Source organism: Amblyomma mixtum, chromosome 6 (assembly GCF_055824585.1).
Source record: "Amblyomma mixtum isolate Tamu chromosome 6, ASM5582458v1, whole genome shotgun sequence".
NCBI classification, from domain to species: Eukaryota; Metazoa; Arthropoda; class Arachnida; order Ixodida; family Ixodidae; genus Amblyomma; species Amblyomma mixtum.
In genome coordinates, this window is record NC_143017.1 from 26,663,331 (window position 1) to 26,676,224 (window position 12,894).

At 48.1% G+C, this 12,894-nt stretch overlaps 1 protein-coding gene across 4 annotated transcripts in view; it reads right to left on the reverse strand.

Annotated features, from left to right (window-relative positions):
* The window catches only part of Fas2 (neural cell adhesion molecule fasciclin 2), a 131,696-nt gene that overhangs the window by 36,837 nt on the left and 81,965 nt on the right, over positions 1-12,894 (reverse strand). For all 4 annotated transcript variants that reach the window (XM_089547705.1, XM_089547702.1, XM_089547704.1 and 1 more), the window contains exons 7-11: positions 9,992-10,088; positions 9,075-9,214; positions 7,924-8,077; positions 4,921-5,379; positions 2,686-2,945 (exon numbers count right to left, since the gene is read on the reverse strand). In XM_089547705.1, the coding sequence (XP_089403831.1) occupies positions 2,686-2,945; positions 4,921-5,379; positions 7,924-8,077; positions 9,075-9,214; positions 9,992-10,088 (1,110 nt within the window). The remainder of the gene's footprint in view (positions 1-2,685; positions 2,946-4,920; positions 5,380-7,923; positions 8,078-9,074; positions 9,215-9,991; positions 10,089-12,894) is intronic.

Consider the following 12,894-nt stretch of genomic DNA (forward strand, 5'->3'; position numbering starts at 1 on the left):
TTATCGCATCTCCAGTGCTGCGTGCTACCACGGCGCTCTCACGGGCTTGCTGCCGGATAAACAAACAAAGCGGCTTCTGGATTGCCTTGAGATGGCTTACTAAGCTGCGGCCGGAACTGGTGTGGCGCGCCACCATGCGGCGCGCTACCGAACCACGCGGAAACGATGATGATGAGCGGGAATTTGCAGTAGCGCCACCTCGCGGGGCAGCAAGGAGGCTCAGTTCAAAACAAAAATGGCGTTGAGCGAAGTGAACCGCACGTCGGTGAGCGTCGGTGCGGCAAGTGCTGCCGGTCGAGTTGGCTCAAGGAGTGTCCGAAAAATCAAACGAGAGGCTGCAAGATGTCCGAACTTTCGGCAGTTGTTATACATTACGGTCTATGGGGAGAGTGGCGGTGCCACGAAGCAGTCTGAATAATCGAGCATGTCCGAATTTTTGGAGTCCGAAAAATCAGTCGGCGACTGTATTCCCACCTGGGTCATGGAAAGTTCGGGTGCGGCCCTGACACGGATTTATTATTTTTTTTAAGGGGGGACGCAGGTCTTTGGGATCGAAAAATGATGAAAAAATCGATTTTTCAATTTTGTCATAGTTGAATGCATCGCATCATTTTCCATCTTACTGACACGCCCACCCTAATATTTGTCAAGTTTGGTGGCCCAAAACCGCATATTTTTCGAAAAATCTTTGCGTAAAGATGCAATCTCGACGGAACTGCTCGCGAAAAAAACATCGAAAAATGCCTATTTTGCGGCGTCTCTCGCATCAGAAGTACCCTTCGCATCGCTACGATCTTGGTCTCGTTTGAAAGATCGATGCCTGAGCTTTTGTTTCCCGCCAAACGAAAGGCCGACCACGATTCGCAGGTGAGAAAAAGACTGAAAACAAACAAAGGAATGCGGCCATGCTATTGGCTCTAGGCAGTCACGTGGCAAAATCCACGTCACCTATTCGTCGCCGCCATTTTTTCTGGACGCTCGCTGCTTGCATGGACGACGCCATTCTGAAAATACCATCATGGAGAAGCCGCACCGAAAGTTCCACAGCATTCACAAATTCGGCAAAAAACGAAAAAAAATGACGTAGAAAGAATGCCGAAGACGAGAGTTCCTCGCCAGCGATGCTGACCAGCTGCAGCGGTGTGCCAGAACATCAACCGGTGGAAGAAGAGACGCTTGCAACTGTTCCGGCGTTTGCCTTGGGCACGGCGCACGTCGTAGCGACAACGGAAAGCGGCGAAGAGCTGGGCGATGGTATCCCTGCACAAGCAGCGATTTCGACAAATGATAGTGAGGTGCTTGAGCGCGAATCAACGGTTGTGACGGATGCTTTCACGCCGAGTGCAGTGCGTGCCTTCGACACGGAGCAACCCACGGACTCGGACCAGATCGGAGCAACCCACGGACTCGGACGAGATCGGAGCAACCCACGGACTCGGACGAGATCGGAGCAACCCACGGACTCGGACGAGATCGGAGCAACCCACGGACTCGGACGAGATCGGCAATCAGCGGCAGCGGGTTAGAGTCGACACTACGTTTTTGACCCGCGCTGATCATGGTCAGTTGCAAAAGAATTCCGACGGTAAAATCGCAAGCCTAACAGCGATTTCGGCAAGCCAGAGGATGATGCGGGCGCTTGCGACAGAATGCACAGCTGACGACCTGCCAGCCTCTGCAGCTACCTATGCTATCGTCGATTTAGCGGTGATAAACTGCTTCAAGATACTGCGTGCCGGACATGGGGTGGAGACGTTGCCATCATGAAAAACGGCGTGGAATATGGGATTGCTGTGAAATTGCGCATGGATTGCCACAATAGTGGAAGAGTCGCCAGCGAATGGAGCTCTCGGCAGGCTGAAGGCAGCGCGAAGTGCCGGCCGTTTGATGTGAACATTCACTAGGACAGTCACCAGCCATTTAAACATTTCCTTCAGGAAAACGGGGTGCGGCCCATACACGAGTGCGGCCCTTACACGCATTTATACGGTATGTAATGAAATTAAATGTCACCTGCCACATAAATGCACTAATTGCGACGTGCCACAGTGCGAGCACACTGTGACTACCGCTCTTCGTTGTGGATTCTCAACATCTCTGCTGCTTTACTAACTGCCGCCTACCACAAGGTAAGCATGGTGCAGCTATCGCTTTTCAACAAAAGTGCCTGCAAGTGGGTCGCATGCCGATGGACTTTCCAGTCTGGTGACCTGGCCTCACAAGCAGCTACAAGCACTACTACTTCAACTGCTCTCTCATTTCCTTATTTTTGATGAAGGTGGACAGTGTGCTCTTTGGTATCGCCTGCTTTCTCATGATGCCTCGTTTGCAAAGCTGTCCAGAGCGGACTTCATGCAGAATTTCAATCTTCTCCTGAAGCATTTTGCTCTGGTATTTACCATGTGCGAACGACAAGACCACAGCACTGTGGCACACCACACAGGTTTAACTTGTGGCTACCGCAGCTACTGAGTGCATGGAATCGCGACGCAGATGCCATTAGAAAATCAGGCAAAGATACGCAAAACCATCAGCGAAGGTACTAATCTGACCATTTCATGGGTGCCCATGACGAGGCCTACAGACTATTTAAACGGAAACCCCCCCCCCCCCCCCCCCTCCCCCCCACCGAAAATAGTGCGCGGTGTCTCAGAGGTAGGCACAAAGCAAGAGGAGCACGCGTACCTTGAAGTAGGTGACCCGGAAGTGTCGCACGGGGCGGCCATTGTCGCGTGGCATGGCCCAGCGGATCTCGTACTTGTTGGGGTACACACTCTTCTCGTTGCTCAGGATGATGGGCGGGTCGGGAGCCATCTCGGGCGGAGTCTCCCTGGTCAGGGCGTCCGAGTAGGGGCCCGTGCCAACCGCACTGTGGGCCGCAAACCGGAACCAGTACTTGCGCTTGGGCTCCAGGCCATCGACAGTCACGGTGTCCGCACGGTCCACTGGAAGAAGCAGGTCAAAAATTAGACGTGGCTTAGCACTGGCTAAGCCTGGTCAGTTGCGTTAGCTGCGACGCTTTTTGAATCGTACAGCGCGTTCTTCTGCTATCTCTCGAGCGTGTTGTCTCTTTCTAGCTTGGTCCTGTCGCCGTTGCTTCCCTTTAGCGCTCTCCATAACGACAGGATTCCACCGAGGCAAAGCGCGCACATACTCCCCGCGAAGCGCCACTTCCCCAACCTCTACCTCGGCGGAGAGCATGCATCTGGTGGGAGCGAGCGACTACGCGCGTGGCAGCGGCGCCGATGACGCTGACGCCACCTGGTGGAGCTCGGCTGAAACGGTTGCTAGGCAACGGCTGTTCAAGGCCATTCGTGCCTACCGGCCACCGGCTACGCGACAAGGTGAAAACCTGGCGTAGTGTTGCTAACGCAACAAAACCGTTGCTCCACCATTCAAGTTAGGACGCCCTTGGAAGCTAATAGCCAACACAGTGGGACAGAAATTCCTGTTTGTATTATGTTCTCCCCACCTGCCCCTGTGCTACAGCCGGCGCTGTTGCCACCTGTGAACACAGCTGCGCATAGTGACAAAGCCTCTGCACGATAGCGGTGCCCAAATCTGAGACAGCTCGCCACAGGAACGCCATAAAATTTGTGGTCTCATCAAAGACAACTGTTTGGCGCACTGTGCCGATGCTAATGCTTAAGGTGCATTTAGTGCTGAAAAAATTGATTTTAGAAATGTAGCTTTTTCAAACATAGCAACAAGTGTTTAAAGATGCAGCAAAGAAACCCCTTCATTCAGACTTCAGAGGACCAGAAAAAACAACCAAACCATCTGAAGGTGGAATTACCGAATGGCCCTCAGAAGGCTGTGAAAGACCATTTGCATCTATACTCGCCAACCGACCTTCCGGACTCAGCGGGACCCGAAAAATGGTCCGAATATAATCCAACAGCCCGAAAAATCCGTTAACTTGAAAAAAAAAAAAAAAAACCTTTTCTGCAAAGAACCGGCTTTCAAAATGCGAAAATCGCCGCTCCCCTAGCGCTCCGCCTACAAGTGATAATATTAGCCTCTATCCGAGTCACAGCCAAGCTTTCGTCATGGCCGCACCCTATCACATGATACCAGACAGTGTGACGTGGCTGCGGCCATGCCGCAAATTAATGCACTAGCTCCACGAAGCAAGAGCAGTCAGTTTGAATGGGGCAATGACGCTCGCGAAGACTGAGAGGTAACCCAAGGGTAACCCATGGAAAGACGTGAGCGAGCGCCTCTGAATGCAGTCCTCTCCCCCCCTCTACCTCGTTTGCTGCCAGATAAGCAGTCAGATAAGCAGTCAGATAAGCAGTCAGATAAGCAGTCAGATAAGCAGTCAGATAAGCTGTCAGATAAGCTGTCAGATAAGCTGTCAGATAAGCTGTCAGATAAGCTGTCAGATAAGCTGTCAGATAAGCTGTCAGATAAGCTGTCAGATAAGTTGTCAGATAAGTTGTCAGATAAGTTGTCAGATAAGTTGTCAGATAAGTTGTCAGATAAGTTGTCAGATAAGTTGTCAGATAAGTTGTCAGATAAGTTGTCAGATAAGTTGTCAGATAAGTTGTCAGATAAGTTGTCAGATAAGTTGTCAGATAAGTTGTCAGATAAGTTGTCAGATAAGTTGTCAGATAAGTTGTCAGATAAGTTGTCAGATAAGTTGTCAGATAAGTTGTCAGATAAGTTGTCAGATAAGTTGTCAGATAAGTTGTCAGATAAGCAGCGCACAAAGGCAATTATGAACCGCCCACTGTATTGCACATAGCAAGTTTCCTTGGCAAATAATTCCAAGCCAGAGACGATTCTCCGGAGAAATGAGATCATCTCCACACAATCGGGAGATTCGGTCAAAATTCGAGAGCCTCTCGGAAAATTCTTGAGAGTTGACGGGCTTTGCTTCTTTGGCACACAACAAAGAGAGAAGCGAACAGCACTCACTGTCGGTCCACTCCTGGACCTTGGCCACGTCCTCGCGGTCGCCGTCCTTCCAGTACTTGATGATGATCTTGGTGATGGGCATGCCGCCGTCGTCGGCCGCGTGGACGAAGCCAAACGTGATGGTGGTGGGCGTCAGGGTGTCCACCCGGGGGCTGGGCAGGGCACCCGGCAGGCGGGCCTCCTGCAGCTCGATGTTCACCGCGCCCTTGCCCAGGAAGTTCTGGGCCTCGCACACGTAGGTGCCGAAGCGGTCGGGGAAGGTGGGCGCCACGGTCAGCCGGCTGCTGCCCCGGCTGCCCTCCACCTTGAAGTACTGGCCCGTGCGCTCCTGCAGCAGCTGCTTGCGGTAGTACCAGGACAGGGTGGCGTTGGGGATGGCCTCCGCCACGCACTCGAGAACGGCGGGACGCTGGCCCCACGTCTTGACGGGGTTGTCGCGGGCAAACACCTGCGGCGGGACTGGGCGGGGAAGGGAAGCGTGAACGCTCGGCCACGCGACAGGTGTGCATCATGTGCTGCTGCAAGCCCTCAGCGCACTCAACTCTGCAGAAAGACTGCAAAACTAAAGTTTTTTTCCAAAAACCGTCCATCAGTGGAACGCTTTTGCCTTCTGACGCTGTGGAATGCCCCACTACCAAATCTTTCTCATCAAAATTGAAGTGCATAAGTTAACTCAACCTAAGCATTTTGGTTCCCGCTAGTGGTATTACTTTGTGGTTGGCATCTTGTGTTCGCTGACGGAACAGCTTATGTCTGCCATAAGTGGTTTGGTTTGGTTTGTGGGGTTTAACATCCCAAAGCGACTAAGGCTATCAGAGACGCCGTAGTGAAGGGCTCTGGAAATTTCGACCACCTGGGGTTCTTTAATGTGCACTGACATCGCACAGTACACGGGCCTCTAGAATTTCTCCTCCAAAGAAATTCTAGCCGCCGCGGCCGGGATCGAACCCGCGTCTTTTGGGTCAGTAGCCGAGCACCATAACCACTGAGCCACCGCGGCGGCTCTGCCATAAGTGTATCTCCCAAAGCGTGCTATTGTGTTATGTGCCAGTCTTGCCTGAACAGCAAGAGCTTGTACAAAGCATGTTTCTTTCTTCTTTTTTCTTTTTTTTTTCTCGGAGTTAATCTGCTCAAGCAGGCGGATGACACCACTGTTGTCGTTATCATGTCTTGTCGCGCTTTTTTTTTTGTACATTCTTCACAATGTATGCTCACTCCTGCCAAAGGCCTTCTGCGAAGGCTGGCAGTATACCTGTGAAATAAATAGACTTTGCTGCGGAGGAGAAATGAAGAAACAATGCCGTCTATCACAGAGACAAAAGCATATCAAGCCTGATGCTTTGTAGTCAGTAGATAAGCAGCTTCTCTCTCCGTGGAAATGCATAAATGTCTGGGCCATCAAATCCATCAAGCTCATCAGCAGGGTCTGAAACTGCTCACCAATGACTTCGTGAATGCCTCCTTATGAGCTCAAAGGCCACTTCTCAATTACCTGCTGAACAGCGTTTGCAAGCTATGCAACTGACAGCCATGATCATCAGTAAGACGCTGCTGCTGCTGCCAGTGTGGCTACAACTGCGCGCGGCGGGGGTTCTCATACTGGTTTCACTGAAACCCTTTGGTTCCTCTTTGGGTTGCCCAGGCACCTAAATCTGTGCGCGCCTTTTCCTTGATCCATCTTTTCTTTGATCCACTTTATTTTGGGACTAGTAGTAAAATACTGTAGTTGCATTTCCTAGTACAGCTAGTCATTACTGAAATTTACCACTTGTTGAGCCATGAATCCATAAGGGTGTTCTTTTTTACATAAGCCAAGACATGCAGGATTCCTCAGTACTGCTATGAGACCGTTGTGTGGTTTGTCAGGCCTGAAAAGATTGGGAACGCCTGGCTTAGGGTAAGCCCACCATGGGGATGATGGCCAATACACACCCTGCAACGAGCTGCACTAACTCCCCATTCGAGACAGAATGGCAATGTTCGCTCCGAGGGCTCCAGGAAACAAAAGAGGTTTAGGTTTTTTGGGGCTTAGCGTCCCAAAGCGACTCAGGCTATGAGAGACGCTGTAGTGAAGGGCTCTGGAAATTTCGACCACCTGGGGTTCTTTACCGTGCACTGACATCGCACAGTACACAGGCCTTCTAGAATCTAGAATTTCACCTCCATCAAAATTTGGCTGCCGCGGCCAGGATCGAACCCGCGTCTTTCGGGCCAGCAACTAAGCGCCATAACCACTAAGCCACCGCGGCGGCTTAAGGGGGGACACTGGTCTTGAAAAGAAAGTTTTATTAATTTAGTCATAGTTATGAAATTTTCAGGGAACATGTATTTTTGTGCGCTGATTCTAGATATGTCACCTAATTTCATGAAAAACGATTTGTTTAGCACTTATGCACTTTTTATGCAAGTATTTTGTGGAGAGTTTTGAAGAAAATTTGCTGCAGGAAACTCGCTGAAATGTATGCCATTGGGTTCTCCTGACACCAAGGAATACAATAAGGGTGAAATTATCATCCTGGCTCTCATAGAACTTGAGTAATAGGGTACTGAGGCTGCCACTTCAGAAACAGGAATACACACTTTCCTTCTCATTTCTGAAGTGACAACTTCAAAACTCTATAACTTGAGTTCTGTGATAGGCAGGAAGAAAATTTCACGCTTATTGTATTCCCTGGTGTCAAGACAACCCAGTGGCATACATTTCAGCGAGTTTCCCGCAGCAAATTTTCTTCAAAACTCTCCGCAAAATACTAGCATAAAAAGTGCATAAGTGCTCAAGGAATTGTTTTACATGAAATTACATGACATATTTAGAATCAGCATACAAAAATACACATTCCCTGAAGATTTCTTAACTGTGACTTCATTAATAAAATTTTCTTTTCAAGACCAGTGTCCCCCCTTAAAGGAAACAAAAAGATTACATTGCGGTGAACAAAGGGAATGAGAAAACAATACGGCCCTGCCTGCAGACAGTGGCCAGGAGAAGTGAAGGCCACCTACACTGCACGGTGAGGTGACCGACACGCTCCACTTTCTCCGCCTTGTTCTCAGCCGAGCAGTAGTAGAGGCCGTCCATCTCTCGCGTCGCGCTCATCGCGGTCATTGTCAACACCGTCTCCTGCTGGTCATTCTGGGTCTCCTGAAACTTGAAATGCTGCAAAACAGAATGGACAGAGAGAAACTGCCTCAGGAAAAAGACAAATAAAGGACAGACAATTTAGCGTGACTAGGCCAAATGCGAATTCGGTGCACTTCGGTTTCAGTTCGAGCCTTGGTTTTCAAAGTCAAGTAGGCTTCAGACAAAGATCAATGAAATCAGTTAGTGTGGACTTAGTGCTACAACACTAAAACTGGAGGGGACACTTAAGCTTCGCATATAAAGAGTGACTAATTCCACATACATGGGACACTGTCAGGTGTATGCGGAATTGGTCACTCGTTACTTTTCATTCATAGATTACTGGCAGTCCTTGTAACAGTGCGTTGCCCCTGGCGCAGTGGTGCAGCGGGGAAGGGGAGACGCAAGTCTCGAAATGAGCATTTCTATTATTAAAGATATCATAATGAAATTAGGTGCGTATACAGTCGCCGACCGATTTTCCGAAATCGATGAGACCCGAAATATGGTCCGAATAATCAAACAGTCCGAAAAATCCGTGAACTTAATAAAAAAATAACTTTTCTGCGAAAAACCGGCTTCCAAAATTGCGAAAATCACCGCTCTTCACGTTCCGCCAACCACCTATAATATTAGCCTCTATCTGAGTCACAGCCATGCTTTCGTCATGTCCGCACCATATCACATTGCGACACCAGAGAGTGTGATGCAGCCGCAGTCATACCACGAATTAATGCGCTCGCTACGCGAAGCAAGAACAGTCAGTTTGCTTGGGGCAGTGACACCCGTGAAGACCGAGAGGTAACCCATGGGTAGCCCATGGGAAGGCACGAGCGGAAGCGAGCGCCTCCGAATGCAGTACCCCCACCCCACCTCGCACCACGGGAGGAGTTATCCAAGCCGTGGTGTGGTCCCGCTGTACCGTTTTCAATGCGATCGCGCGCTCTTTGTAGGCCATCTCGATGGCAACGAAAAGCATCCCATTACGGATGCTCTCCGTGTGATCACGGCTTCCACACCGCTGCAAACCAACCTGGTCCAGAAGGAAGTGGGTGTTTCCATCCCGACGGATCTTCATGTCTGGTGTTGGCTTTCCATGAGCACGGCATTCAAGTTTCACCTCTTCTCCCACCGACACTGTGGCATTCTGGAATTCCGTGATCCGAGGCTTCACTGGAACCACCAAAGGCGCTCATATCAGCCCCCAACACCCAAATGACATTCTTGTCTTAAATGAACAGGCTCCAGACTGATCGATCCACTGCCAAGCATTCAACACAACTGTGCAAAGCAATAACGTAAGCTGGCGGCACAAACGAAGTGAATCAACACATGGTAGCTATTAGAGTTTCTTGTGCACCACTAAAACTTTTGCCTTAACAGATATTTTGAGACATGCAAGTAGGAGCTTACCAGGGTTAACTATATTATTATTCGCTGATGCTATTTCTTTTTTTTTTTTTTCAAACCTATCACCTGTCTTTTTTTCCCCTCTTACAGTTTTGCTATGCAGACTGACTGCTGATCCGAATGTGTCATGAGATTATTTCAGAAATTAACAGGTTTCACCTCATATTGTACGGATTGAGCACCCCAACATCCAAGAAAGAAGGATTTGTACAATAATTTGGCATTGAAAAACACACAAAACAAACTCAGGTGCCATCTTGCAGTGAAATCATGCCATTATCGGCGACTCCCACCAAGTGACTTCGTCTTATTAAAATACAACTGATTCGTTATAAATATTGAATTACATTACTGATTTATTGTGTAATCATTTCATTTACTGCATGCCACCCCCACGATTCCTCTAATCCCCTTTTATACCGTCACTGAGACCGAGGCAGGGAGGACTGAAAACAACATGACTTTCAAAGCCCATTTCACAGCACTCAACAGCAAAATCTGCAATCTCAAAAGGCTCATTATCTGCCCATTTCAGCTTACCAACGATGGCCACCGCTATCTCACGGGTGTCCTTGCCCGCTGGGTTCACAGCCTGGCAGCGGTAGGTTCCTTCGTCTTCTCTCCGCACACTCGTCACCTGCACGATCGTCCACGCTTCCGTAAGTCCCTACACACAAGCTGTGCATTCCATGGTCGCGATCCTCACTAACGGGCAAATTAAATCCACTTAAAAGCTCACCCCCTTCAATCAGCACATTTTACACAGGCCCCAATATGAAGGCTGTGTAAACGAGAACAAGCTGCCATTTTAAAGCATTTCTAGTACTTGGTACTGAACTGCAGGCCATAACCAACCACCTTGGTTCGAAGCTTAAAGAGGGGGAGGGGGGGGGGGGGGGGGGGGGGGGGAGACCAAGTTTAAGGGGACAGGGTAAGCCCCATCTTTCCCATGTATTTTGGGGCATATTGTGGTACACATTTCTCAGCAACTAATAAAGATAGCAGCAAGATAGTTATGTAATTTTGTTCAGAATTTCATCTTCTAGCGGCTGTACCAAAATTGTTTTAGTATACGAGAAATGAAATTATTAGTGATTTTTTTTTACTTTCTACACCCTAACTTTGACCAAATTTTGTATATATTTTTATGTCAAAACAAACAATATTATTTGCACGCTGATAATTTTGGTACAGTAAATTGCCACATATATGTACTGTATACACAGAAAAAATCAGCGTGATATCTACTGTCATTTAGAAAAAAATGGTACCGACGTAACAAAAAATCTTGTTTTGAGAAAACTGAGTTTAAAGTAAACAAAACCTTCAATTCCAAGATTTCGACTTAGCCAACTCATTTTGAGCAATTTAACAGTAGGCAGGCACCAGCTGCATAGTTATCATCTAGGTCAGCTTGGTGCTTCTTTTCCTGCCGATAGCTTCTCGTGGCTGTTTTGTCACTTGCTGCGTAGCTCGATCAGCAAAGTAAACTCGACGCCGATCGACTTGCTTCAGCCAGCGGACAGTGTTGCTGCCCGGACTTAGTCCACATGCCTCAAGAACTTTAGTTCTTGCGATGGCGCCATCATTGAAGGTCAGAACAGCATCTAATGTAGCAATCTTCATTGTCTGTAGGCCCGCAAAGACATTTTTTTGAGCACACTCCCATACGACGTTGTTGAAGGAATCGTTTGGGTTCTGGATGGCTGCCAGAGAGCTTGAATGGTAGCCAGAGAGCTTGGATGGTTGCCATAGAGCTTTCTCTCGCAGCTAAATTCCGTAACATTTCGAGTTTTTTCTTTTAGTTTTTAGTAGAAATGGAAAATCACATCGCTGGTAAAGGGGTGTGTCACTGACCGCTTTGCTTTCAGATAGCTTTTTCAGGTTAATATAAATTGCCCAGGATTAAGTGTGATACATCAAACAATGCAGAAAAGAATGTAATTTCATGTTTAGCAAAAAACTAAAAATTGATATTTTTCAGATTTTTTGCTTACCCTGTCCCCTTAACACATTAGCGTAGCGTATATGGATCACCAAGCAGAATTTATAACTCAGCTCCTTCTCATGCGTTCTGAACAGTGGCTGCGATGTCACAGACCAGCTGAGACAACGGTGAGGTCCCATGAGGCAGACAAAGACTGCGATACAATTGCTTCATCATTTTAGTCTGCTCCAACTTCTACACCAGCCTTCGCTGCGACGCCACCGCCGCCATTTCGCTGTTCAAACCAAAGCCAAAAAAAAAAAACATGGAGGAAAAAAATAATTATGATTAGCTACTTCACCTAGACAAATTCCACATAACGATCTATGTTAACTGATGCTTGTGCATCATTTCAGAGAATAAACATCTAAAATTTCCCTAAACTGAAAAAAAAAAAAGTAAATGTAGTAGGGTTAAAACCCAACAGCGAGAGTGTATGTATATTAGATAGCAGTATGAATTGAAGGAGACGATGTTCTATGCACAGCGCGAGAGTATGTTGCAGTTTGGCACGACTGCGGTGATAGGAGTGGACAGCGAAGCTGATAAGTTCGCGCCACCGTGGGTTGGAATCCCAGTTGCCGCAGTTTTATTTATTTGGTTATTTATCTATTGTTTGGCCAAGGTCACCCTCAAGGCCAAGCTTCACACAAACTCAGGGATCCAGTTAGACCTCGCGAATTGGTGCTATCGCACTGAAAACATTCCTTTAAGGGCAGATTTTGAGGAAACTTAAAATCACGACTCGAGGACCTCACATCCCCTGTGCATCTCACAGCTGGATCTTTTTCAACTTTTCCAAATTTATCAAGATAGCGATGCAGCCTTTTCTCCCAGAAACCTGCACCTAAAATAATGCATTTTCCTCACTGCTCTCTGTGGCCAAATTGGTAGTGTTTGCTGTAACCACCTACAATGACACCAACGAGAGATCCACCAAACAGGGATGAAAACTGAGCTGCGATGAACCGACTACTCCAATAAGAAGAGAAATACAACAGCCGCATTCCACCAATGACTACTCTCCTAGTACAGTTGAACCTCGATGTAACGAACCTCAATGTAACGAAATTCGCGATGTAACGTATTTTTTTCATTTCCCAATCACTTCCCCATTGAAAACCATGTATTCTTTTTCGCGATTTAACGAAGTAATTTTGCTCCGCACTTTCGATGTAACGAAGTCCTTGCGCATCGCATGCATGTGCCAGGAGCTACCTTGACAATCGAATGAGAGCTAAAAGTTTAGCCGAGACGAAACGCAGTTTGTATTTGCCCTTTTACGCGCCAATTTTGCCGGCAGTGTGGGAATCTGCGAGAACGTACCGCCGCGTCATCTGTCGTGCGCATACAAAGCCCGCGGCATGGAAGTTTCAAGACGCGCCGCGCCATGACGCCACTGGCGAGCTGTAGACTCTGAACGTGAAAGCGCAAACCGGAATTTTCTTGCAGCGTC